Below are 24658 nucleotides of genomic sequence, written 5' to 3' on the forward strand. Positions count from 1 at the left end.
AGACCTCTCCTGTCTCCCCGCTGCTCCCCTCATCTGTGTATTCAGTAGACCAGCCTGTTCTGCTCCCCACTCTGTCTGTGGTGAATCCTCTCACCTCTGTACCAGCTCTTGTATGCATAAATAAATAATCTTCAAAAAATACATGGTCAGGGGCCCTCCCTGGTGGCGCAGCGGGTTAAAGCGTAGCACTAAAAAGAAAGCCACTTCCTCGGTCCATGCCCCAGAGGTGACCCACATGGCGCCACAGACCTCTCCTGACCTGCCCTGCTGCTCCCCTCAGCAGTGTACTTTAGTCGGCCTGCCTGTTCTGCTCCCTGCTCTGTCTCTGGTGAATCCTCTCACGGCCCCTGCACCTCTGCCCTGTACCCAAGTTCTGTATGCACAAATAAATGTACATGGTCGATCAAATAGCATTTGATTCACTATTGTGGAAGGAGGACAGAGACTTGGTGTGCACATGAGCCTCCTTGAGGGGAGGGAGCCAAGTGCACATGCGCATACCTGCAAACACATACATAATTTTGTTCTTCAGGTGGTTCCTTTCTAAACTGTGTCATTTTCGAATTAGTGATCACTTATGATGTAAAAGAGAGAAATTAATTCTCTTATTTTCAACCTCTGGTCTTCTAAATAGTAGCATCTTCTGTCATCCTGACTAAATTTTAGTAGTATCTACTAGAGGCTTAGTAATGAATTTGGTGTGTAAGAAAATACAGAAGACGGCGGCACCAGTGTTAGGCACAAATACCTTAAAATACAGTTTGGGGATAACAGATTTACACATGAGAAACACAGTACATGCAAATAGCACACATATGTGTTCTGAGAAAGTAAAATGAGGATCCACGATGATTACAGAGGTTTTTACAAGGCTGTAACATCACAAGGAAAGCGTGTGATGTTCCCAGATACTTCTTTAATCTCTATATTTACAAATGACTTAATGAAGCCCAGACAGACTATGGCCTTAAGGATATGTAATACAGTTTCTATCAAGAGACTTCTGCTAAATACAAATGCAAAGACTGTGAGTATTGCATGAGCTATTCAGGAAAGATGGGCACGGTGGTAGACTAAACAAACAGTAAAGTAAAAACAAATGAGAAATCCTGTCTCATTTGAATTCATAATGTGACACCTGAAGGGATAATACACTACTGAATATTTTTATAAAAGAAAATTTCAACTAAAAGCAGGGGTGAAAAATGAGTTGGGAAAAAGGCTTCTTCTTGCAGTCCTAAGGAGACACAGCAAAACTGTCTAGAGGATCAATTTTCCCTTGAATTAAGTGGGAGGAGGTACATAATTGCCTTGGAATGACTAAATATCAAGATAGTAAGAAAACCTTTCTCAGTAAGACCTTTGGATTCTGCCACAACATTGTATCAGAAGCAGTGATTCTGGAACTCAACAGAAGACTGAGGCGCGAAATAACGAAAGAAAAGTCCATGTATCTTGCAAGAAAGCCACTTAATGTTTCTTGGCCAACACAAGAAACAGGCATATCAAGATTAAAGGCATACCTATGATTCTAGACTGATATCCCTTTCTGTGCAACTCTAGATGATAAGAATAATAATTATAATACAAATTTAAATGGACAACATAATAAATTTCAAGTTGCTCTTTTCAGTTAACTTGTTTTAAAATATACCTACTTTGACTTTGCATTTGCTCTGGTAGTGCAAAGTTGCACTCCAAATATGGTTCCTTTGCTTTAGCACTTGTCAAGAACACATCTATGGTCAGGTGACATAGGCCACAGGGTTAGAAAAGAATAAAGTGTCATAGGGAGTCCTATCTGTTTTAATATCATTGCACTAGTCTTTAGAGATTATAGCATCTTTAGCCTTGGAGTCTTGAGAAAGAGGGAAAATTTAGAAAAGACACTTCTTTTATAGTGAAATTACGTCGGCAACACACCACTCCACTGTCTCAAATGGCATACCCTGTGCAGAGAGCAAAGTGAACTTTGGAGACACCCTGGGCCCTTTACGTGGCTTCCCAAAAGATTAATTTCCTCAATATATTGAATGAAATGTGGGTTTGTGATGAAATGAGAATAGGGTGTGTGGCAATAATAACAGTAAGTAAAGGTTTAATAAAATCTTATAAAAAAGACAAATTTCTTCTATTACTGCTGTACTTAGATAAACTCCCACGAAAAATGGGTTTTTAATGTCCTGCTGCTAACTTTAAGAACAAAGTATAATCATAAATTCTAAGAAAGAATATATTATTTATGCAAAAGTGATATTGGTTGGCTTCCACTTCCATCTTTCCCTAATGCCCCACCAAATGTTTGAGGATGCAGTGCACTCCCTCAGTTGAGTGAACCCATATGCTAATTTATAACCTATGAAACAGTCATTCATTAAGAAATTAAAATGTTGGCCCTCCCTGGTGGCGCAGCGGGTTGGGGCACAGCACTGGGAGGCTGGAGCCACTTCCGCATGGGTTCAATTCCCGCCTGCCCCTGGAGGTGACTGCATGGCGCGGCAGACCTCTCCTGACCCGCCCGTTGCTCCCCTCAGCAGTGTACTTCGTCGATCTGCCTGTTCTGCTCCCCACTCTGTCTCTGGTGAATCCTCTCACCCTCGGCATCTCTGGCCTGTATCCCAGTTCTGTATGTACAAATAAAAAAATCTTTAAAAAAAAAAAAGAAATTAAAATGTTGCTAACATTCAGAAAAAGGAAGTGTTATTGTGCTTATAAAAGTGAAATGGGAGCATGATGAACAATTTGTGAAGTAATTAACTAATGTGCCAGAAATGAACAACTTGCTGATAACTTTCCAGTTTTTTGCACACTGGGTCCTCTTTTCATTTCCCCGGACTTGGAAACACCGAATGAAGTCTGAGATCCCTCAGATGCAGCGTGAAGAGCCACATAAAAACCTGGATTTCACTCCTAGTAGATTCAGGGAATCAGTGGGTTAACCTCTCATGCTTATGCCATATTTCAAAGAGAGATAGGTTTTAATCTGCTTTGGTGTCTATACAAATGACACTGATGTCTTGGTGTCATTTCTTGGATTACCTAACTGTGGACTTGATGAAACCTACTTAATGCTAGTTAAGAAAACTTACAGAATATTAAAGGAATGAAACTATTTTTGTAACAGACACCTACCCAAGAGGATTAGTTGTAAGTAAATGAGGCTAGAATGTTATGTCTGTGTAGCCTCTCAGAGGGTTACTTAAGTCACATTCAAAGATGCACAGTAATACTTCAGAAAATAATAATAATAATAATGATAAAATGCTTACTTAAGCATGGTAGTCAAAATCAAGCAAAATATAAAACAATTGTCTGTCTTCTTTCCAGATGTTTTCATATCAGCCTTTATGGTTCCAATTCCTTCAACTAATTATTCAGGAAAAAATTGCAAGTATTCTTTCTCTCAAAAGACTGGACATATGAAAAAAATGACTATCACATAAATGTGTCTCTATTTGCCATAAAAACACGTAATTCTGACAGTAGATGTGAAGTCAAACAATAGGAAAATTTGACCTTCAGGTGTATCAAACCATTTAAAATGTGTTTGCATGTCTACTTGTAGCAATATTAACACACATGGGGAAAAGCAATGATGGCTAATTTATTTGCAATTATCTGCCATCTTATAATAACCTCTTGGACGGACTTGTGCAATTTCCCCCATTTTATTGCCTATCTGTCTGCTAATATGGGGACAAGGAGGGAGGACCTGTGGGTAGAATCTATACCTAGAGGCTAGTGATAATTTCACAGACTATTAATAAACATGTGGAAGAAACTACAGTTCATTTCATTTGGGCGTGATGAACTTGCCAATAAGGAGATGGCCTGACAGCAAACAAGAAAGGTGAGTGGGTATGAAACAAACTATAAAACAAACGTAATCCAGACTTGTTTCAAAAACAATGGACATTCTTACAGATCCTTATTACTATTCCTCAGCCGTTGGCTTGCAGCTTTGGAATGTATGATCAATACACAATTATATAACGACTCTGTCCTCAAGGTTCCTGTGTCAAAAATCTGCCTCCCTGTGTCTACACCCAGGCACAGCCTGAGGCAGAGTGCTGCCTCTTCTGAATGCAAGAACCATCAGTGGTTTGTGCAAACAAATGAACCTCACCAGGCTTACAGATAATGAAAAACTAACAATACCAACCACCAACTATTCAAAAATCCATTAGACTTCCCAAGAATTCAGGGTTCAGACAGCTAGTGTTGATGAGGGTGGCCCATATAAGGATGTATTATGGAGAGGAAGAAGGGCTCACTCAAATTATGGGGAAAGGCAAACCCAAAGAACCTCCAAAACATGAAAAACAATATGTTATCCTGCTGCCATCAATGTGGACAGAAATCAGACTTTCATTTCAGAGGAAAGGAAAACGATGAGCGAAATCACCCTTCAAAGGTTCTGTTGATCTCTATTCTCAGGATTAATTCTTGGTTAGAAGAAAACCTCATGTCTAGATCAGACTCCTGAACCAATTATTTTACATGAAATTTATGAATTGTTCAGTTCAAGTACCCTTGTGACCACCGGTATTGATAGCCTACTGGAAGCAAGGCTTTCTTTTCTGTTTGAGTAAATAACTAGATGCAGGTATAGATGTAGGCTTAGTAGTTAAGGAGATCAACTATTAACAATGAAGACTCTAAATTGAAGCCAAATTTCAAGCAAACTCCAGTCCTTGTCAATTGAAACCAGTTTGGTTTTCAGTACTTTGATGTTCCATACACACCAGGTAATGTATTTGCTCCTGGACCAGGGCATGCCTCCGTTTCTCCAAGGGTCGGGATGTGTGATGAGGTTTTTGGAGATTTGAGAACAGAGACAGTTTTCAGGAAATGCTTATTTTACAGACTATAACGTCGTACAGAGCTGCTCAGCTTAAGGTCTCCCCAGGGATTCATCTCTATCTTTTTCAAAACAATGAGCCCGCAAAGGGGGTGCGTTCCTTAAAACTTGCCTTACAGTGAGTCACTGTGATACGTTGGGCAGGAACCAGGGAATACTTCGTACAATATTTTTGAGAATTCTTTAATAGGACCAACAACTGAACCCTTGCTGCCGTGATCTTGCTGACTCAAGGGCCACATTCAGGCAACAGATTGGTTAGACACGGACTTTTTCAGTTATCACATTTGCTATCTACAATGGAATTCTGCATGCTGGAATCTCATTTCTGACAGATCGCACTGTCACTTTCTGGTATCTCATTGTCAATTACGGAAGTATTATAGGATGATTCATTTCCTCCCTCCGCTGAGCATTCATTCTCATCCTCTGTGTTACTGCAGTCTAAGTTGTAACACCTTAGGTCTGTTATTTACATTTGGTTTTTCCAGAGCATTATAGGAATTTTTCCCACTGGTAAAAAATGGACATCATCTGGAATTTCGGCTCCTCCTGTTATATACTGAGGTAGAATTTCTATACACTTCTGAGGTCCTTATAGAAGGAGGTCTTATATAATACGGCTACTAGCTATATGCAAAATCTATCCATGAAACCAATGGAGGCTTCCCCAATCATTCCACTTCCAGATCTGTCAAAAGGAGTTAGCATCAGACTATCTGATGAATAACTTAATCAGAATTTTAGAACAGATGTGTTATCTACTCACACATTCAGCCCAGGCAAAACATATTAAATGTATTAGTCTGGGGCTTGCAGTTATTAACCTCAGTTACAGCTATTATAATGATCAGAGAAATGTTTTCATTTAGTTTCCCTATTCAGAAGTCACAATGCCCTTTATAGGGGCGGGGGCATGCATCGAAACCAGTGCTGTTAGCCTTCAACTTTTTTCTTGTGTCTCAGTCATTCGATTTCTTATGTAATTTTGCAATGTTAACATTTGAGAGGATGTATGTAAGGTTTGAACTGGGCCCTTTAACTTACCTTAAACAGTCAAAAGACCTTACCGGAATAATATAATGTGTCTTTTTTATATGCACTATATTTATTATTTCAGTAAGATTTATTAAAATCTTGCTGGGGGCCCTCCCTGGTGGCGCAGTGGGTTAAAGCACTGCACCGAGAAGCTGAAGCCACTTTCGCATGAGTTCAATTCCCGCCTGCCCCGGAGGTGACCACATGGCGTGGCAGACCTCTCCTGACCCACCCACTGCTCTCCTCAGCAATGTACTTTGATAACCTGCCTGTTCTGCTCCCCACTCTGTCTCTGGTGAAGACTCTCACCGCCCCTGAGCCTCTGGCCTGTACCCCAGTTCTGTATGTACAAATAAATAAATCTTTAAAAAAAAATCTTGCTGGGAATTATTTTATGACTAGGGGTAGGGTGGAGAATAAACAAACCAGTTACAATTTAATGAGTACAGAGTTTGTTTGATAGGTAAACTATTTCAAAACATAAGAGTCTGGAAGGAAGGATAATAACAAAAAAGGTCTTGATGAGCTCTGCTTTGTCCATCATGTTGTGGATTAAAAATGAAACAAACAAACAAAATAAAACAGTGTCTGCCCCAAGACAGTATACTTACATAAAATACAGCTAGAAAGTCTTGTTTGCTCTACTGTATAAAGCTAGTAAGCATTACCAAATACATCATTCAAGTACTCTCCAAAGGTTTATGTTCAGTAGAGGGTATGACTTTAAACAGAATTATTTTATGTATTTCAAAACAATTAGTCCCATAATAGCAACAGATCAGTGAATATAAGATTTGTAAGACTGATTTATCTTTTGTATATATGTATTTCTCATGTGCGTGTATTACTCCCCTACATTTGACTTCACTTGCTAAAATTTTTCTCCCTTGTACTTGCCAATTATTTTATGCTTTGGCTCCAAAAGACTGGCTTTTTTCCCACAAATATGATTTTAGTTTCCTAGTTAAAGACATGAGACGCTCTTTTAAATATGCGCTCTATGACTTCTCCCTTGGATAATTTTCTCAACTTGGCCTCAAAAACAGAACACAGAGCCAATCTGACTATTTAGATTGAGCCACTATGTTTCCTTGGTTTTGAGACAGTATCACCCTCAGTCATTCTCTCTCCTAAAAAACTAGACCTTCACCCCCAAATAATTTACCGATTTGGGTTATGTTTTATAGAGACCCTAAATAGAAGACATTTGATTGAAGGCATTCAACTTTGCAGGTATAACAATCAGATTTATCTAGTATCATAATCAAGTAACACCAAGCTACATTTTCTTCTTCACATCTGAATGAAACTTCCAGTAACTACAAAGATAACTAAACATCTGAAATAATCTGTGACTTGAGAAATGTATTTTGGGTTTGAAGACTATTCTGATTCACTGGTATTCTGGAGAAGCAGCTAAGATGTCTGCAGCTACTTGGTCTACTTTTCAGTACAATTTTAATGTCTTCTAACACAATAGCACCAACACAACTATTGAAAGCTCCTTTCAAAGATAAAATTTAGCTCCTTAAACTAGTAGAGTCGCTCATCGAACAAAGTAGGCTTGTTTTCTCTTACTTTATTCATGAAAAATGATTTTGTTTTCTACCATTCCGAAATATGTGAACATTATGTGTAATTACCCTTACAAGCCATCAGTCTGAACTGAAAATGACCATCAGCAATGTTTAACCCCAGAGCCCCATACAAAAGTTTCTTAGATATAGGCACCAAAATTCAGTCAACACTTTTCTATTAAATAAACCAAATCCAACAATTGATGAACTAACTAACGTATACAAATAAGTTAACACTGCAGTTAGCAGTTAGAATTTGCCTAGACTCCTTTTGTAGGGTAACTACTGGCTACAGCAAAATCTACCCAAGAAATGCATTTTGATTTGATAATGATCTTTCTTTTATGGATATGACACTGCTTGTGTTTATTTGAAATCTATATCCTTTTATAATTGAGTCTATCCCACTTCCCCTAAAGAGCTGTAACTTTTAATCAGGGCACCATTTAATTCGATTAAATTTATAACCCCTATGATAATGACTCTAGAAGTTAAATTACATAAACTTGCTGATAGCCAGATTTGACATAACTCAAACACTGTACATGCCATAAATGTTTGCTAGTTACATTCATCACTCTGAATTGATCAATGAGTTCATCTAAACTTTAACGTCCTGTCTATATTAGAGTATGGGTTAGAGCTGTGAAGCCCTATCACTGAAAGCCCGGTCTTAAATTGTCACGCACATTTCAACTCTGTGAAAGAGTGACTCGCAGTGCACAGCTAAACTTATACTAATTATCTGTGGTATCTTAACATAAACCAATCTCCCATCCCCAGAGTATGAAATTAAACCATGTATCAGAACCAATTTTAACTCACCCAAACAGTAACTTAATAAATTGACTGTCCTTTAAATGATGACATTTTCCCAGAGACTAGAAAATTCTGTGAGGCTGGATTCTTCTTTAAATAACAGGTTAGGAAAAACCTGCCAATTTTTCTTTACCTCAAGTTATTAGCAAATCTATGGCATATCTGAAACTCAATGGTCACTTTGTGATTCATTGGCTAATTACATTCTTTTCCTAAAGAGGCTTGGAATTCCTGAAAATATAATGTTTAAAAACTGAGCTCTGGGAAGTAAGGTATTTCTTAAAATGTCTCCCTGTGGATTGATTACTAGCTGCAAAGTAAATAAAAATAAAAATAAAATAAAAAACTATCCAGTGAGAAGTCAGATGATGTCTTGACTGGATAATCAGAATTACCATTGCCACAGGGGCAGAGGGAGAGTGTATATGCCTCTGTGTGTTACCCCAAGAAAGAGGTAATATCACTTATGTATTGCTCTGGCTAGGGGTGCTCACTCATCGAATCATGGGGCGGCGAATAAAAAAAAATTGGGAATATTTATTTTAAAAAAGGAAGAGTGAAGTTTATGCCAATGTTATAAAATACAATGGAAGCTTGTGGAAATATTCTCGGTTAAGAGACACAACAACTTAATGCAATACCTGATCCCTAGTCTGAATCCTGCACTGCAGGAAAATATGCTATAAAGAACACTATATGGCAAATTGAAAACATTGAAATATGAACCGTAGAGTAGGTAAAATATCACATCAGTGTTAAATTTATGGCAGTTGATAACTATGCTGTGGCTGTATAAGAGGATATGCCTATTTTTATGAAACACACACTGAAATATTTAGTATACACCTGGTTATTCACCTCTCAGATAGCCCCGAAAAAATGACAGAGAGACAAAGAAAGAAACAGAATATACACATGAGAAAGCAAATGGAATAAAATGAATAACAGTAAAGGTATATGATGTTCTTTGTACTATTATTAATCATGCAGATTTTCTAAGTTTGAATGTATTTCCAAATTTAAAAAAATGTGAAGGATTTAAAGTTGAGTTCTGAAGACCATATGAGTCTTGCCCTTCTGAGAGCAACCAAGTCAGTCAGCAGACACTTACTTACTGAGAAACCAATAGCATACACCCATCAAGGAAGCAGAAACACAGTAGTGAAAAAAAGTGGAATCTGTGCACTCAACATGTTTTTACATTCTGTGGGAGGAGACTGGGAACAAACATGCAAAGGAACGGTTTAAAATGGGGATTAAGCATTGAAGGAATTAAACAAAGATAACAAGAAGTGAATGAATCTATTCTTTTAGTTAAGGTCAATGATGGCTTCCCTAAGAAATAGCATTCGATTCGAGACATGCATAACAGAAGGAAGCAGCTATGACATTATCTATGGAGAGATTCCAACTGTCCATCAGCGGTTAACAGATAAACAGAACATTTATATCTACACTGTGCAATATTGCTCGGTCATAGAAATGGTCGAGGTAGCTATGCAGCTATAAAACCTATGAGCTTGGACAACACGGTCATCTGAAAGAAGCCAGATACAGAAGGCCACGTATCGCATGATTCTGATGACATCGAATGTCCACAGCAGGCAATCAATAGAGACTGAATGTAGATTAATGATTTTCTAGGTTTGTAGAGAAGCAACGGGGATGATCTGCTAACTGGTAAGGGGTTTCATTTACGGTGATTAAAATACTGTGGAATTAAACAGTGGTTATGGTTGCACAACCTTGTGAGTACCATAAATATTGAACTGTACTAAACTGGTAATACGTGGCCTGTGAATCAGATGTCAATGAAATCATATTTAAAAAGAAAGAGGCAGGCCCTCTATGGTGGTGGAACAGATTAAAGCACAGCACTATGAAGATATCCGCAGCCACCGTAGCATGAGTTCGATTCCCAGCCAGGGAGGTGACCCAGAGTTAAACTAAGACACCATATGCTCTCACTCTGCAAGGGTGAAAATTTCAGTGGTCAGGAAGTCACAGATAAATTAGTAGGAGGCTGGCTGCTCTCCTCTGACCTTGATTCTGATAATCATCTAACATTGGGAGATGCTACACATGAAATATCAAGTCAGTTCCATGTGATGGGAGGAAAAGCTTGGTAAGTTGAAAATACATGGGGAAAAAGTCCCATAGAGAAGGAAAATACGTCTCCATAGTTCAGATTCCAAAACATGGCAGTATAATCACTCTTCTAAGTCCTCTCTAAAACTATGCTTACAGAAAGGTTTACTTGTCAGAGGAATTTCACTTGTCTGCATGTTTTAGCTCCCCGTGCCCCCATAACCACTGCACTCTGGAAACAGAAAACTAGTGTTGAAGAAAGATAAGTAGTTAGGTAAAAATGCTGCTACTGAGTTCTCGAACAGTTCAAAACCAAAAGAAAATACTTTGGATTTAGCTTTGAATCTTTATCATCCTGTTTCTAATACCTTTATTATTCCTTTATTAAGACAGACAGTGGGACATTAATAATATTTTCACACTTAAGACTTGACTTTCTAGAGTTAGGTTCACACAGTATTGAAATATGCATTACAAATAGCTCTCTACTATTAATATTTATGCCATTAAGTTTTGAGGAACTCACAAAGCGTAAGAAGCTTGTTATTATTGGTAAAGAAAACCCACAGGTATGAAGAAAGTCCTCCACACTCAAGGAAAATAATCATTTCTTTACAGTTCCAGAAAGACTCACTTATAGCATGGACAAAAGTAAATATGTTATGAAATAAAGGCTAATTATGATTCTCTGTGCCACAGATGGTTTCTCACTGCCACTAGAGCCTACATCAAGTCTGTCCCCCATGGCAACAGGGAAAAAAAAAAAAAACAGGAGGGCGGAGGGCGCAGTGCAGGAATCAGAGATTAATCATGGAAAAGTCAAACGCTCTCCACAGCAAAAACACACGAAGGGGTTTGTTCCTTTAGTTACTGGACCAAAGGCGGGGAGACATGGCAGACGTGTAAACTGATTGAAAAGAAACTGAGGGGTGTGGAAGCAGAAATCCCAAAAGAGATAGAAAAAAGGAAAGCGAAGGAGGAAATTTCCAAGGATCAGTATTTTCCTTTCCGTCAACACAGAGCCCTTCAGAATTTCAAAGGCAGTTTGTAGACAAGAGAAGAAAAAGATCCACAAGGATGTTCAGGAAAAAGGACAAAGTACAGGTGAACTGAGTTCTGCCTTCAAGGTGGAAGGCAGGGCAGTCTCTGCCGTGTGGCAGTTTTTCTTAGCCCTTAGATTAGAGATCTTCATCTCAGGCTCCCAATGAGCATCAACGGGGGCTTTAGAAACTACTCATGCCCAGACCCCACCCTCACATATTTTCATTTGGTTGGACTGGAGGTAGCACAGAGAAAAGAACTTTTGTGTAGGCCCCAAGTGACTCTAAGGGTAGCCAAGTTTTGCCAAACTGATGGCTAACAAAGATTTGGCAAACATTTTTTTTTTGGTGAAGGACTCAAGATAGCAAAAAATTCTGGTTCTGTAGGCCTTCAGGGCTCTGCCACAGGTCTGCGGCACTGCTGGGACAACACAAATGCAGCCAAGACAACCAGTAAGTGAATCAACAGGACTGTGTGCCCATAAAATCTTATTTTCAGAAAAGGTGATAGGCTGGACAATCACCACCCCTGCTCATCAGACTTCTCCCTTTCCCCAAACAGCCACTTGAAACATTGACCGACACCATTGCTAGGCCTCCGATAATCAACAGATCAACTCCAGCTCCAGTCATCTAGCCGGAAATCCTTCATCTTTGCTGTTCACCACTTGCACTCAATAAACCTACACCTGCTGCCATCCTCCTGTTATAAAATTGTGTCCCTTCCTTCCAGAGTGCATTTGATCCTTTCACTGAGATTCAGTTTAATCACTCTCCCCAACTCCTTTGCGGCCTATTTCCAAAAGGCTTCCACGCCCAGTGTCTTTAAATTTCTCCTTTTCAACTGACTCCTTCCCTTCAGCTAATCTACTCAAGTGTCTTAACCAAAGAACTTTCAAAACCTTCTTGAATGCCGTGTCTTCCTGGAAACACTCATCTGTGTCCCCTTCCCTTAGAAATCCTATGCTTACTGCCTCTTTCCATTCACTCCTCACGCCATGGCAGCCTCGCTTGTTGGACTACTCTTCAGAAAGTGCTCTTGTCAAGATTACTGAAGGCCTTCACAGAGGACACTACTCCTTCTTGTCTTAATTGTTTTCTCTGAAGCAGTTGCCACTGCTGACACCTCTCCCGACTTAGCTTTTGCATGCAACACCATGACATCTGCAACAATTAGCTCTTCTTCCTTTGCGGCTTCCATACTGGTATTTCCTCAGATTGTTCAATAAACTCTTTTTGTCTTATGCTACGGGTTCCCTCAACTATTCTGGTGGCCTCAACCACCACCTACATGTGATAACACCCACATCTCTCTGTCATGATGGAGGTTCGTATTTTCGACTACCTATTGCAAGCTATCCTTAGGTATCTTCTTGCCCAAATCTGCTTTTTCCTCTGCTCCTACCACAGTTAATAGCTACACCATCCACCCAACTGCCGAAGGTAAAATTCTCTCCCACAGGAGCCCTCATAATGCACTATTGTGCAAATTCTGAAAAACATCCCACCAGGAGGTCCCTTTATTTCTGTGTCTGCTGTGATTGTGACCACACTCTTAACCATCATGGTCCCGCTTTCCCTCCAAATCCAGTCAGTCACCAAATACTCTGAGTTCATCTCCTTTCAGCCATTACCACTGGAACTGCTTAAAGGCCAACCTTGGTCATCCACCACCAGAATTATTTTCAGTAATTTCCTAACCGATCTTCTTTTTACTTGCCCACACAACAGCCTCTACTTGCTTTTCTTAATTTTGCTTCATCCTTAGATCACTGCCCAACATTATTTTCTCTTTGTGTTTGAAGAAAACTGTGTACAGGATTTTGGTAGCAAAAGTACCATGGTTTCATGTTAAAAAAAAAAAAGGAGTGATTCTTTCTCTTTGGTTACCTTCTTGTTGAAGAAGCCTTATATGTCATTGAGCTTCCTGGTCTCACCAAAACAAGGTGCTGAAATCATTAAGACAGATGCTGTCCTAACATAGTCTGGGTATCTCACATGAACTAGGATGACAAGAAAACAGAGCACCCACTGATCGACATGGTGGCGGGACGCCATGCCACAGTTAGGAAGGAGCAATGGGAAGACCTGGAGTAAATGTCCTGGAGATGATTCCAATTTCCTTCCTGGAGCAGACTAACCTGAATATTTTTTCCCCCATATGATGGCTAGGATAATCAATGAGACATCATTCCTCCTTAACAAAAGCAGGTTCTTTTCTTCAATAGGAAATGCTTACTCAACGTTCCTTTTCCACAATGGGAAATGCATGCAAAATGCATGCAAAATGCCCCACTCTTTTTTGCAGTCAACTGGCCGGGGTGTCACCAGAAAGGAACCCATCAATCTACAAGGCTATTTCCCCTGGGGAGCCTTCCTCAGAAATTAGCTTGCATTGGCATTTATCAGTTTGTTGGAATAATAATAGCAGGCTATGCATTTTTAACATCAGTTCCCTATATGTAACACTGAATGCCCTAAGGGGGTGGGGAGAACCAGCCATTTACCTAACTTAAACGACTTTTTCTGATTTTAAATATTATTTCCAAAATACTTTTTAATTAGTGTAAGATTACAAAAGAAAAAAATAGCCTTTCTCATGAAGGTATCACAATGGGCCGTAACTCAGTGAGATGCTCTACAATTTCTTTACCAGTAATTGTTACCTATGCCATGCGGTATGGACCGTCTCCACAGCAGGCCCAGGATATTCTATTTCCTTCCCATGCTTGCATAGTAGTTTTGTAACAGGTACAGGTTTCATGGACCCCGCCCCCCACTCCAGATGCTGGAACTCCAAATCCCATCAGTACCAAGGAGAAGCACGCTGGGATGTGAGGGCGGAGCTGCGCGGCCAGGTTGGGATAAAACCGGACATGTGGGCTCTGGGGAGAGACCTGGTGGTTCGCAGCTGATCGTTTTGGCGCTCCATTGGTTTCCAGCGGCTGGTGGAGTCCAAGTCAGCAGAACTGGTAGGACATCCTAGTTAACCTGTGCTTCTCTCCCTCTTTCCCTTTACCTTTCTCCTTATAAATCAATCCATTATTTAACCTTTTGAGTGTGTCCATAATACGATTGAATTGTAAGTGCACAGGTGAAGACCCACAGACAGGCAACCCAATTCACATTGGGGTACCCTGTAACAGTTTCAGCGAGCAGTTGTGAATTGTACTAAAAACCTACCTTTGCAGCTATCTGGTCCTGTTGATGTAGCCTGTTGAACTAAATGAGGTTAATTAAAATCCTGTCTTTATTAAATTATCTTACCTTAAAGCTCAAATCTGAAAAACAAATCCCCTTTCCCATCATTTATAATAGCCATGTATTAATTAAGTGACAGATTTTTCACGAAGTTTGCAATAAATCCAAATCCTTCCTTTGCAAAAAGAATAAAATGCCTTCATTTGTGAAACAAATTAGTTGATATGGCCAGCTAGGAATGCTTGGAGGGACCAGGATTTAAGGATTGTGCTGCCAATCCTCTAATTGTAATATGCAATGGATTGCCCATCCACATCACACTAGGTGTGACATATGACACCAATATAACATGAAGTGAATGGGTCCTCTGCAGTCCTAGCTCCTCTCCCACCTGTTTCATCTTGGTCTCTGCAAAACACATTGGTAGATCTGCCAAGAATCTTTCCACACCCCTGACAGCGAAATAAGTGCAGGGGGTCACTCCCTGGTGGCACAAGGGGTAAAAGCACAGCACTATGAAGCTATTGGCAGTCATTGTAGCACAAGTTCAATCCCCAGCCAGGGAGCTGACCCCCATGGCACAGCAGACCTCTCCTGTCCCACCTGCTCCCCTCAGCAGTGTGTTTCAGTAGGTCTTCATGTTCTGCTCCCCACTGTCTCTGGTGAATCCTCCTACCCCCCTCACTTCTGGCTTGTACCCCAGCTCTTGTATGCCTGTCTGTCTGTCTGTCTGTCTGTCTGTCTGTCTGTCTGTCTGTCTGTCTGTCTGCCTGTCTGTCTATCTATCTATTAAAGTAAATCAATGCAGGGACCAGGAGAAAATGTGAGTGATTAATGGTAACTCTTGCACACTGAGGAAGAGATTCGGGCAATGACAACAGCTCCTCAAGCCTAGCCTAGCAGGAAATTAGGAAAGTGAGTTACTCCATTTTTAACATGGTATCTGTTTAAAAACAAACAAACAAAAAACAAAACAAAAAAAAAAAAAACAAACCATGGAATTCAAAACAAAGATTAACAAATATTCTTATATTAAGGGGCTTTCTGGAATTTGTGACTAGTGTACTGAAAAGGATATTCTCTCTCTGCTATTTAGATCACCTTTTTTTTTATATCATTCTTCATTTTGTGCATTTTTCATCTCAGTTGTAATCCCTGTGGGCTTCCCACTACCAGTCCACCTGTGTGCTATCACCACAGTCCCGTCTCTCTCTCTCTCTCTCTCTCGCCCTGATCCCCGTTCCTGCTATGAGCGTATTTCTTTATTCTAACCCTGGGATACCATCATTCTGCCTGTATTTAAGTATTAAAGTTTTTAAAAAGTTTTTTTCTATTTATTTCTCTCTCTATATATATATTAATATCACTGTTTGTACAATGTTTGATTTCTCTTGTCAGGTGTTGTCACCATAAAATTCCCACCACCAAGTCACACATGAACCATCACCACAGTCTCTTGTGCTCTTCCCACCCTATTTTGATTCCTCCCCCTCCACCTCCTCTGCTGAATGTCTCTGATTTACAGTTGCCTACTAGTTTCATCTTTAAAAAGCTTACTTTATTCCATATTCCTAGTTGCACTGCTATCTACACCGTTCATAAGATTCTTGGTGGAAAAATGCCATTTTTTACTCTGTTCACTACAAACTTGTACCAAAAAGGCAGACAGTCTTGTGTCTATGAGGAGAGACTGAACTGTGCTTGATGCTTGATGGAAAAATAGCATTTATAGTAGAGGCAGACAGCAACCATGACCTAATAGAACTGACATGCTTCTAGAACTTCTATGTCCTAGAGTTCACCTGAGAAAGTGGTCTCATCAATTTCTTGAGAAGTAAACATGGATAAATTAGAAATTTAGAAATGACCTTGATTTCCATAGCTGCAAAATGATATGGCAAAGCAAATCATTCTGTTACATGCTATAGAAAATAACCCAAATGCCACTGTATGCAAAAATATTTAGTGGATCTTTGATTTGAAAGCAAAAATGTTAGCTTCAAATTATGAATTAGTAACAGACGTGATTTTCACAGGAAATTAATTTGTCTTTTCAAATGGGACAGTTCCATCAAGAACACTCTCCCTCACATCACAAAAACCTACATTGACAACACATATACAGGCATTTTATCCATTATCAGAAAAAAACCACAACAGTCAAAACATGGACACAGTGAAAGGCTTACCGAGGTATATAAGTACCCCTCGCTGTTCATTGCCAAGTACAGCTTCGTTTGAACTCCTTGAATAGCCACCACTCGAAGACCCACAGGGATGAGGTTAAACAGAGCTGAAATTAAAAAGGTGAAAACAAGGCTAATTCTGAATTCCATAGCTTTCCACCATTTCCAGCAGGCACACTGATTCCAAGCATCTGTATTCACCTTCAGCTAGGTCTCTCCTACCTCAATATCCTTGATTCATGGCCGTCGTCACATAACTGGGCTATCGCTATGTATCCTCAAACACCCTCGGGAAAATGGAAGACAACTCCATGGTTTATACAGTATTCAAGGTGAGGAACCTTGAGGCTTCTGGAGAGTTCCTGTGCCAGGAATTGGACTGCATACTAAAGAGCTTTCTCCTCAAACAACCAAGGTCCCAAACATCTTCCCTACATAACTGTTGATATTTGCAGACACAGTATCTACCTGTTGGGAAAGAACATTCTTCAAAAGGAAACCAGTCCTATTTCCTCATCTAGATCATCTACATTAATCCAATACAACAACCCCAAGATAAATACAGGCCTTGGAAAAAGTCATTTCTGCTCCCAAAAGGATATTCCTTAACCAATATTGTCCAAGGTAGGTTGAAAGGAGTCCTGGTTTTTAGTCTCCGGGAGCAAATATTTTAGGAATAAAAATAATGAACTTGAGGTTTGTTCAATTATTTATTTAAATTGTTGTCCCTATCTGGGTTCTTTGATTTGCTTTCTTGGTTTGGGCTTGCTTGCTTATTTATTTATCTATCTATTTGTTTGTTTGTTTGTTAATCCATGCCAAATAGAGGCAAGTGGGTAACAGGCTGGCTGGTGCTAGAGGTCCTCAAGTCTCCATCAGAAGCTGAACTGCGTGGAACTTACACCCCGGCTCGCCTCACAATCACACACCACTCACTGGAGAAAACCAGTGGGCGTCCTCCCCTACCAGCTGTCTACTCCTTCCCACACCATGAATAAAAATAAAACAGTACATTTTTAAAACGTAACGCTGCCACACACATCTTTTGAAAATAGCCAGTGTACCTTTCTCTCGAGTCAGAGACCAATGTTGATGATTTTCGCCTTGGTGTGTGTAAGTTTACTGAGGATGATAAATTGGTATGCTATCTTTTCTGTGAAGAAGACTGTCAAGGATTCATCCCAGGAGTAAGACTTTCTGGGAGATCTCTCATCTTGGTTCATATATATTCTGCTGCAGTAAGTGGGATAATATGGATGAGAAATATTAATGAAGAACTAAATATTCCTTGGTGAGCCTACAATGTATCTCTCCCTTAAAACCAGGGTGTTACCAAAGAGGAGCTAGGACATATTGTACAGTTCAAAATACAAGTGTTCTTACCACATGCCACTGATGGTGCTTCATTCAATGCTCATCATATTAAAAGCTGTGCCCTTCTGTCATGTGAGGTAAAGGAAAGTAATTGCACAGATTGCAAGGCAGGATCTCATTCTATATTTGACAGTGCAATGCACAGGAAAGAGGTCTGTCTCTGAGCATGCCATGTCTATAAAGGACAAGTCTCTTTCTGCAGATACCTTGCTCAGAGCAGGTGCCAGCACACATTTGCCGATGGGTAGGAATCTGCATGGTGAAAACTCGATAATATTGTCTTTTCCCTTAAAGAAAAACGCATAGTTCAACAATTCTGAGATCTAAAAATCCCCCCAAAATCAAACAGAAATCTCCATATGGGCTTGGTTTAAAAGCTATACCACAACATTCCTCCAGATAACTAGAACACCAGCATATTCTGAATTCTAGTTTAGTCATAGTAACGCAGCCAATCTCTAATGTGAGTTTTAATAAGCAATAAAAAGATTAACTTCTGAACGCCAGAGAGTAGTAGGAGGAAGAGAAGCAAAGAACATCATTAATCCATGCCTGGGATTAAGTATTCCTGAATCACGGCACTAACTCTATAGTATAGTAAAACATGAATTTCCCCAGGTACCACAAATGTCCACGAGGTCAGCCAAAAACAAACAAGCAAACAAACAAACAAAAAAAACGTGACTCCAGCACACATACTCAGAGAACACAAACAAGTGGAGAGTGCCAGGTCAGACTCGTTCAGTCTCCCCTTCCACAAGGTAGTTCTTCACATCCTGTGGTTCTTCACATCCGTCTAGAGGGGCACTCCATGTAGATAAACTATGAAAAGAAATGGTGCCTCCATGCTGGCACACGGGGTTGAGTCTCAGCCCCATGAAGCTGTCCACACACTAGCACAGGTATGATTCCCGGCCAGGGAGCTGACCCACCTGGCACAGCAGACCTCTCCTGTCTCCTCACTGTTCCCCTCAGCAGTGTATTACAGTTATCTGCCTGCTCTGCTCTGCTCCACACTGTCTCTGGTGAATCCTCTCACCCTCCCGCACCTCTGGTCTCCACCCCAGCTCTTGTATGCATAAATAAATCTTTTTAAAAATGCAAGGAAACGATATCTGGAAGAGAACCGACATTTCCCTCTATGTCTTTGTTTCTCTTAACCTGGAGACCTGAAGTTTAACTGCAAGAAAGCATTTGATTTCGCTTGTGTAATCTAAAACACATTCATTCAGTACCTAAAACCTTTTCTTCATTTCAAAGTATTCAAGAAGTCTTTTAAGAAATAAAAGAGCCGGCCCTCTGGTGGTACAATAGGTTGGGGCGCAGCACTGCAAGCTGGCCTTGGCCTCTTCAATGCGAGTTCAAGTCCCCCACCCTGGAGGTGGATCCACAGGGCACAACGGACCTCTTTCTGTCCTGCCCGCTGCTCCCCTCAGCACTGTACTTTGCAGATCTGCCTGTTCTGCTCCCAACCCTGTCTCTGGTGAATCCTCTCACCACCCCTGCCTCTGGCCTGTATCCCAGTTCAGTATGCATCAATAAATAAATCTTTTTTAAAAAAAGTAATAAAAGTGTCATGAATTCTTGTTTGTTCTCTGTTGCATCCATATAAAAACAATGCAACTCCACCATGAAGGGGTCATCTTCTCAGAGATGTGCACATAGTTGGCACTTACTGATTGCTGACTACACTATCAAAGACATGCTTTCTTGATTAGTTAAAGGTCAATTTCCCAAAGGGAGTATTTAATAAACGTATGCTCTAATATAGATTGCAAAGACTTGACACGTTGAACTGCAAATATTACTGCAGATTTGTGGGGAAAGTTGCCTATTCTTTTAAAATAGCCCTCACAGCACGGGAGATATGACTGATGCCAGGAAATAACTATCATCTTTTCAGGGGAAATACATTAATTCACAATGGCTGATTTAGTCATGATGAGATTTTATTGGACTGACATTTGCCATTGTAGTAAATCTTACAGAAAGTCAGCTTAAATAAGTAACATCAAATACATGTTTCTAGAAATAGATAAACCTGGATAAATGTGAACTGATTTGTTTTTGATCTTGCTTATTCTAATGTCAAAATTAAAATAAAGTTGAACAAAGTGAGAAACATGATGGAAGATACCAAAAATTAATAAAAAAAACATATTAAAGAAATACTATGTCAATGAAAGAACAATGGTTAAAAGAAACAACTTGTATTTTTGATCAAGTCATTTAAAATAACTGAATAATAAATGCTAAGAAAATTATTTGCTTGAGGGGGATTAATCTGCATGGTTAGACTTCTATTTTAATGATGAACATTTTACTCATTAAACATTTTTGTTGGCTGACAGTTTATGTCCCACAGTATCTTCAAATGGGAAGAGAAGCCAGCTCCCAGGTCTGTGTCATACTTTACATCAGGGATAGAGTCAAGCACCACTGAATTGCTATTTCTTTCAAGAACTTTCCGTTTGTATATTTCATGTAACGGTAATACCACTAAGTGATTGACCTATCATTATTTCATTCTGCCTAAACACAGACACTAGTTGTCAGGCCCCTTAAGGTCCTATAATATCATTAGTACACAGACATGTAGTGAATATTAGCCAGTCACAAGACAAGCAAAGGCAGATGCTGTGTATATGCAGGAACAGAGGAGTAAAGCCTACTACACAATTTGAAGCTCCACAGTAAGACATGGAGTCCTGACTTAGGTGCATGTGTATACATGAGCCTCTGTATGTGTGTCCTGAAATGACCATATTAGATATGATCTTAACGATTCAGGGATACTGTTGATTATAAGGCATGGCAAATGAATCACTTATGCATGTAAGCATCAAAAGTGTATTTTCCCACTGATTTTGATCTGGGGAAGATGTTAAAATCGATGGGGGGAAACCTGACTGATTGGGGATCACTAATAGCTAATCATGAACTTCCTTTCAAAAAAAGGCTCACTGGATCCATTCTGCTGGATTACTTAGGAAGAGAGTGGCCCACCTTCTCTAATTCCTTTCCCAAACACCGAGTTGTACATTCAGTTTATAGCAATGTTTTATTACTGATCATCCCCAATGAAAGTCTATTATATGAGTACAGGAACCCTCCAGTCACTCTTGGCTAATGCTTCAAGTAGAAGATTATACACAAGAACAAGGGCCAGGTCACTCCCTGCAGAACTTCAGTTCACCACAGCAAGAGCCTCGAGCCAAACAGGAGGACCCATCAGCACAGCTGGCTGTCTTTCTTCAAGGGTAACTAAAGGTGACTTTCTCTTTAGGTCACAGCTTGACCTCAGCCCAGCAAGCAGGCATGGGTGCAAAAGTCTCTAACACTTACATCAGGACCCATGTCTGGGGCTCTGTGCTCTTTAGCCAGGGACTCTCAAAAAGCCAGAGTCCCCATTAGCATTCAGACCTAGCATTCAGATCTGCTTTCCTGGGCCTTTTCCTTAATTAACAATGGGAATATTTCCGGGAAATGCAATCTGAATTAGGTAAAAGAGACTAAATTGTGAGAACCAGGTGTTTGAGTCTAACGGGACATTTAATAGGTATGCAGCAATCTGCAAATTGCCAGAAAACACCATTTTGAACCTTGAAGAAAGGGCTTCCCATTAGTGAGTTTGTGGCTTTATTACTCGAGATAAACAGAGCATGTTTAATAAAAGATTATGCAACAGTTTGGACTCATCTTACTTGAACAATTAGAACGAAAATGGACTTAACTTTCGATTTGTTTCTTCTTAAAGTTCACCATCAAGAATGGGCTCCAATTTGGCCTTTACTTCAACCATACTTAAAAATAACACACGGTGAGCAATGTCCTTACCCACCTGTGGAGGCATCTAGATGTTAGAGTCCCAATTAGTCTCTGTGGCCAGCATGGAGGGGAAGGAGAGCCCAAGTGAAAGTCTCCAAGGAGGGATTCTCATGAAAAAAGAAACCACTCCACTCTCTGGGCTGAGACCTGTTCTTAAGAGTATAGATAACGTGCTATTTCAGTCTCAGTGTGTGGGTGAGTAAATTTTCTGTGGGAAAAAAAGTAATAAAATCCAAAGGATGGCCATAAATCTCTCCAGATTACCATGGAGATGACATTTGGGTTGTTCTTCAGATGGTGTCAACATTATTTGCTATAGTTCACTATTTCAGGTTCAACATCCTTTAGGTTAACCTGCATAAACAGGATTACATAGTGTGACTAGATTTTGCATTCACTTCAGGATTTAGGAAAACGTATTTATTGGAAAGAGAATGAAAATACACTGTCGACCACATGCTGGGGTCGACAACTTATTTAGCTGTCACTTACTGTAAGTGCTGTCCTCGTCTTTTGTGCCATCGATGGTTCCATCAGCCTGCAGCTGCAAGTGGTACCCTTGTCGGCTGTACAGTTTGGTAACTATACCCTTAAGCTGAGGTTCTGTAAAGAGAAGGACAGTACAGATCACCCGATGGGCTGGACACCCCTGCTCCACACAACCCAGAATTCAAAACTCCAATTTCATTTGCAGATTATAGTGAAAAAGGTCAACCTGCACTTCCCAAGTTTCAGAATAAATCTCCAAACAGAAGAAACATTTGCTCTCCACCTCCTCGCATGGATAAAGCCCTAAAGCATCTCACCCATCTACAGCTCTGACAGCAAGTCCTCTGCCTTCCAGAGTGGCACACTCCTGGAACATTCAAATGGGTTGGCAAATGGCATATTCTTTTCAAGTGGGAAAGGAAGGAAAAGAAGGAATGGAAAATTAATCTGGGTGGTTTGCCAACCAGGGGCCAAAACTCACTAGTGAAGATTCACTTCAGAATTACGACACCTTGAGTAAGTAAGAGCCCCCTGCATTCTATGCATAAATAACCTGGAATCCCTTAAAAAGGAATTACATTTGGAAAACTGAGGTATGACACAAAGAAAAGGAGAAGGAGAATAAAACAATTACCTTCCCCTACAGTAAGGTGTTAATTACCTTTAGGGGGAGTGGGTGCAAATAAACAAGGGTTCTGTGGGTGGGAAGGAAAGAAAATTATTTATTCTTATTTTCAAACTTAATATCACAAATATGATTATCTGCAATACTTTTTTCTTAATTAAAATGATTCTCAATTATGAACCACCATAGATTAATAAAGTACTCAATTTACCAGTAACAGCCGTGTTATCCAAAATTTGCCTTCACTGAATGCAGACACCTGCACGGAAGTAATATTTATGTGCCTATTCGGGACACATAATCATGTTTTGCAACCACTTAGCCCCTTTTTTAAAAAAGCCTAATTTACAGTGAATGCCTTAAAAACTTCAGGCCAACAGAAAACACATGCCCGCATTTCCATTCCCGGTATCTGGAGCATAAACAGATAAATTATAGATTGATAAGTGAGTCTGAAATTCGGTGCTACTTATTGACTAAAAGGTAAGAACATCGTGCAAAGGATTCGTTCTGTTGAGACCGTCCAAACAAGCTGCCCATTGGCCTGAAGGCCTACCTTGACGCATCCCAGAGCCATGTGTATTTCTCCCCCCCTCCCACTATGAAACTCCCCTCTCATCACTAGCTAGGTTCAAAAGGACCAACACTCTCCTCAATCCTGCATCTTAGTAGCAAGGCACCACAGATTGACAAGTGGAAACAGAACTGAGCTTTTTGCCACCAGGTTCTAGGACTCCAACTCCCCCGTCTCCAGCAAATATTTCAAAGGCGCCCCACAAGTCAAGTCTGTCTCCATAAGCTTAAAAGTGAGCAAAGAAAGACATGGCATGCCCCCAAAGCGGAAGTCCAGGTCCCTTGGAGGGGTGCAAGGTTAAGAGGAAGGGTCAGAATAGCAGGGAGGAAGGCCAGGGAGGGCTTCCCTGGGGGAGGGGGCAGAGCCGTCTGCCCAGCTCAGTGGCTGCAATTTACACCCCCCCCCACACACACATCACAGCCAGGTCTGGGTCACGCCAGCCCAGGGCGCAGGGTGGGCACCCCTGAGGCGGAGGGCGCGTCTCCCGGCCAGGGGGTCTCCCGGGCTCCACCACCGTCCTGGTCCCGGCAGAGGCAATGCAGCAAGCTGGTCCAGAGGCAGTGGCTTCCCACGCCCGCACACCGACTAGGTGGCTACATCCGTGCCAGATGGGCCACCGGCAAACTCCCCTGTGCCGCCACGCACGCCCTCCCGGCCCCTGCCCACTCACAAAGTACGAAAAACCCCAGAGAGAAAAAGAGAAGCCCAGCCCCGCGCCCCTTCCGACCTGGTCTCCTCCTGCGCCTCTTCTTGGAGCCGAAGAGTTTGACCCGGGAAAAGACGTTTAACTTGTTTTTGTCGCAGCTGGTCTTCCCTTTGCTGGGGCTGCTGACACACTTGCAGGCGTTGGATTTCTCGCGCTCGCGGGCTTGTCGCTTCTGACGGATCAGCGAGCTGGCGATAGCCGCCGCCATGGCCACGACGCCCACCACCACCACTTCTTCGGCGGCCCCGGCTC

General features: G+C 40.8%; 1 protein-coding gene across 7 annotated transcripts in view; it reads right to left on the reverse strand.

Moving 5' to 3' along the window:
* The window catches only part of FGF13 (fibroblast growth factor 13), a 411595-nt gene that overhangs the window by 43173 nt on the left and 343764 nt on the right, over positions 1 to 24658 (reverse strand). For 6 of the 7 annotated variants that reach the window (XM_012727162.1, XM_004685847.2, XM_004685849.2 and 3 more), the window contains 2 exons: positions 22505 to 22615; positions 16814 to 16917 (listed from right to left, as the gene is read on the reverse strand). In XM_012727162.1, the coding sequence (XP_012582616.1) occupies positions 16814 to 16917; positions 22505 to 22615 (215 nt within the window). Of the gene's footprint in view, positions 1 to 16813; positions 16918 to 22504; positions 22616 to 24427; positions 24653 to 24658 lie in introns of those variants that run through there. The other variant, XM_004685848.2, reaches the window with a different exon arrangement.

Source organism: Condylura cristata, unplaced genomic scaffold (assembly GCF_000260355.1).
Source record: "Condylura cristata isolate star-nosed mole 26May11 unplaced genomic scaffold, ConCri1.0 scaffold00019, whole genome shotgun sequence".
Classification (NCBI taxonomy): Eukaryota; Metazoa; Chordata; class Mammalia; order Eulipotyphla; family Talpidae; genus Condylura; species Condylura cristata.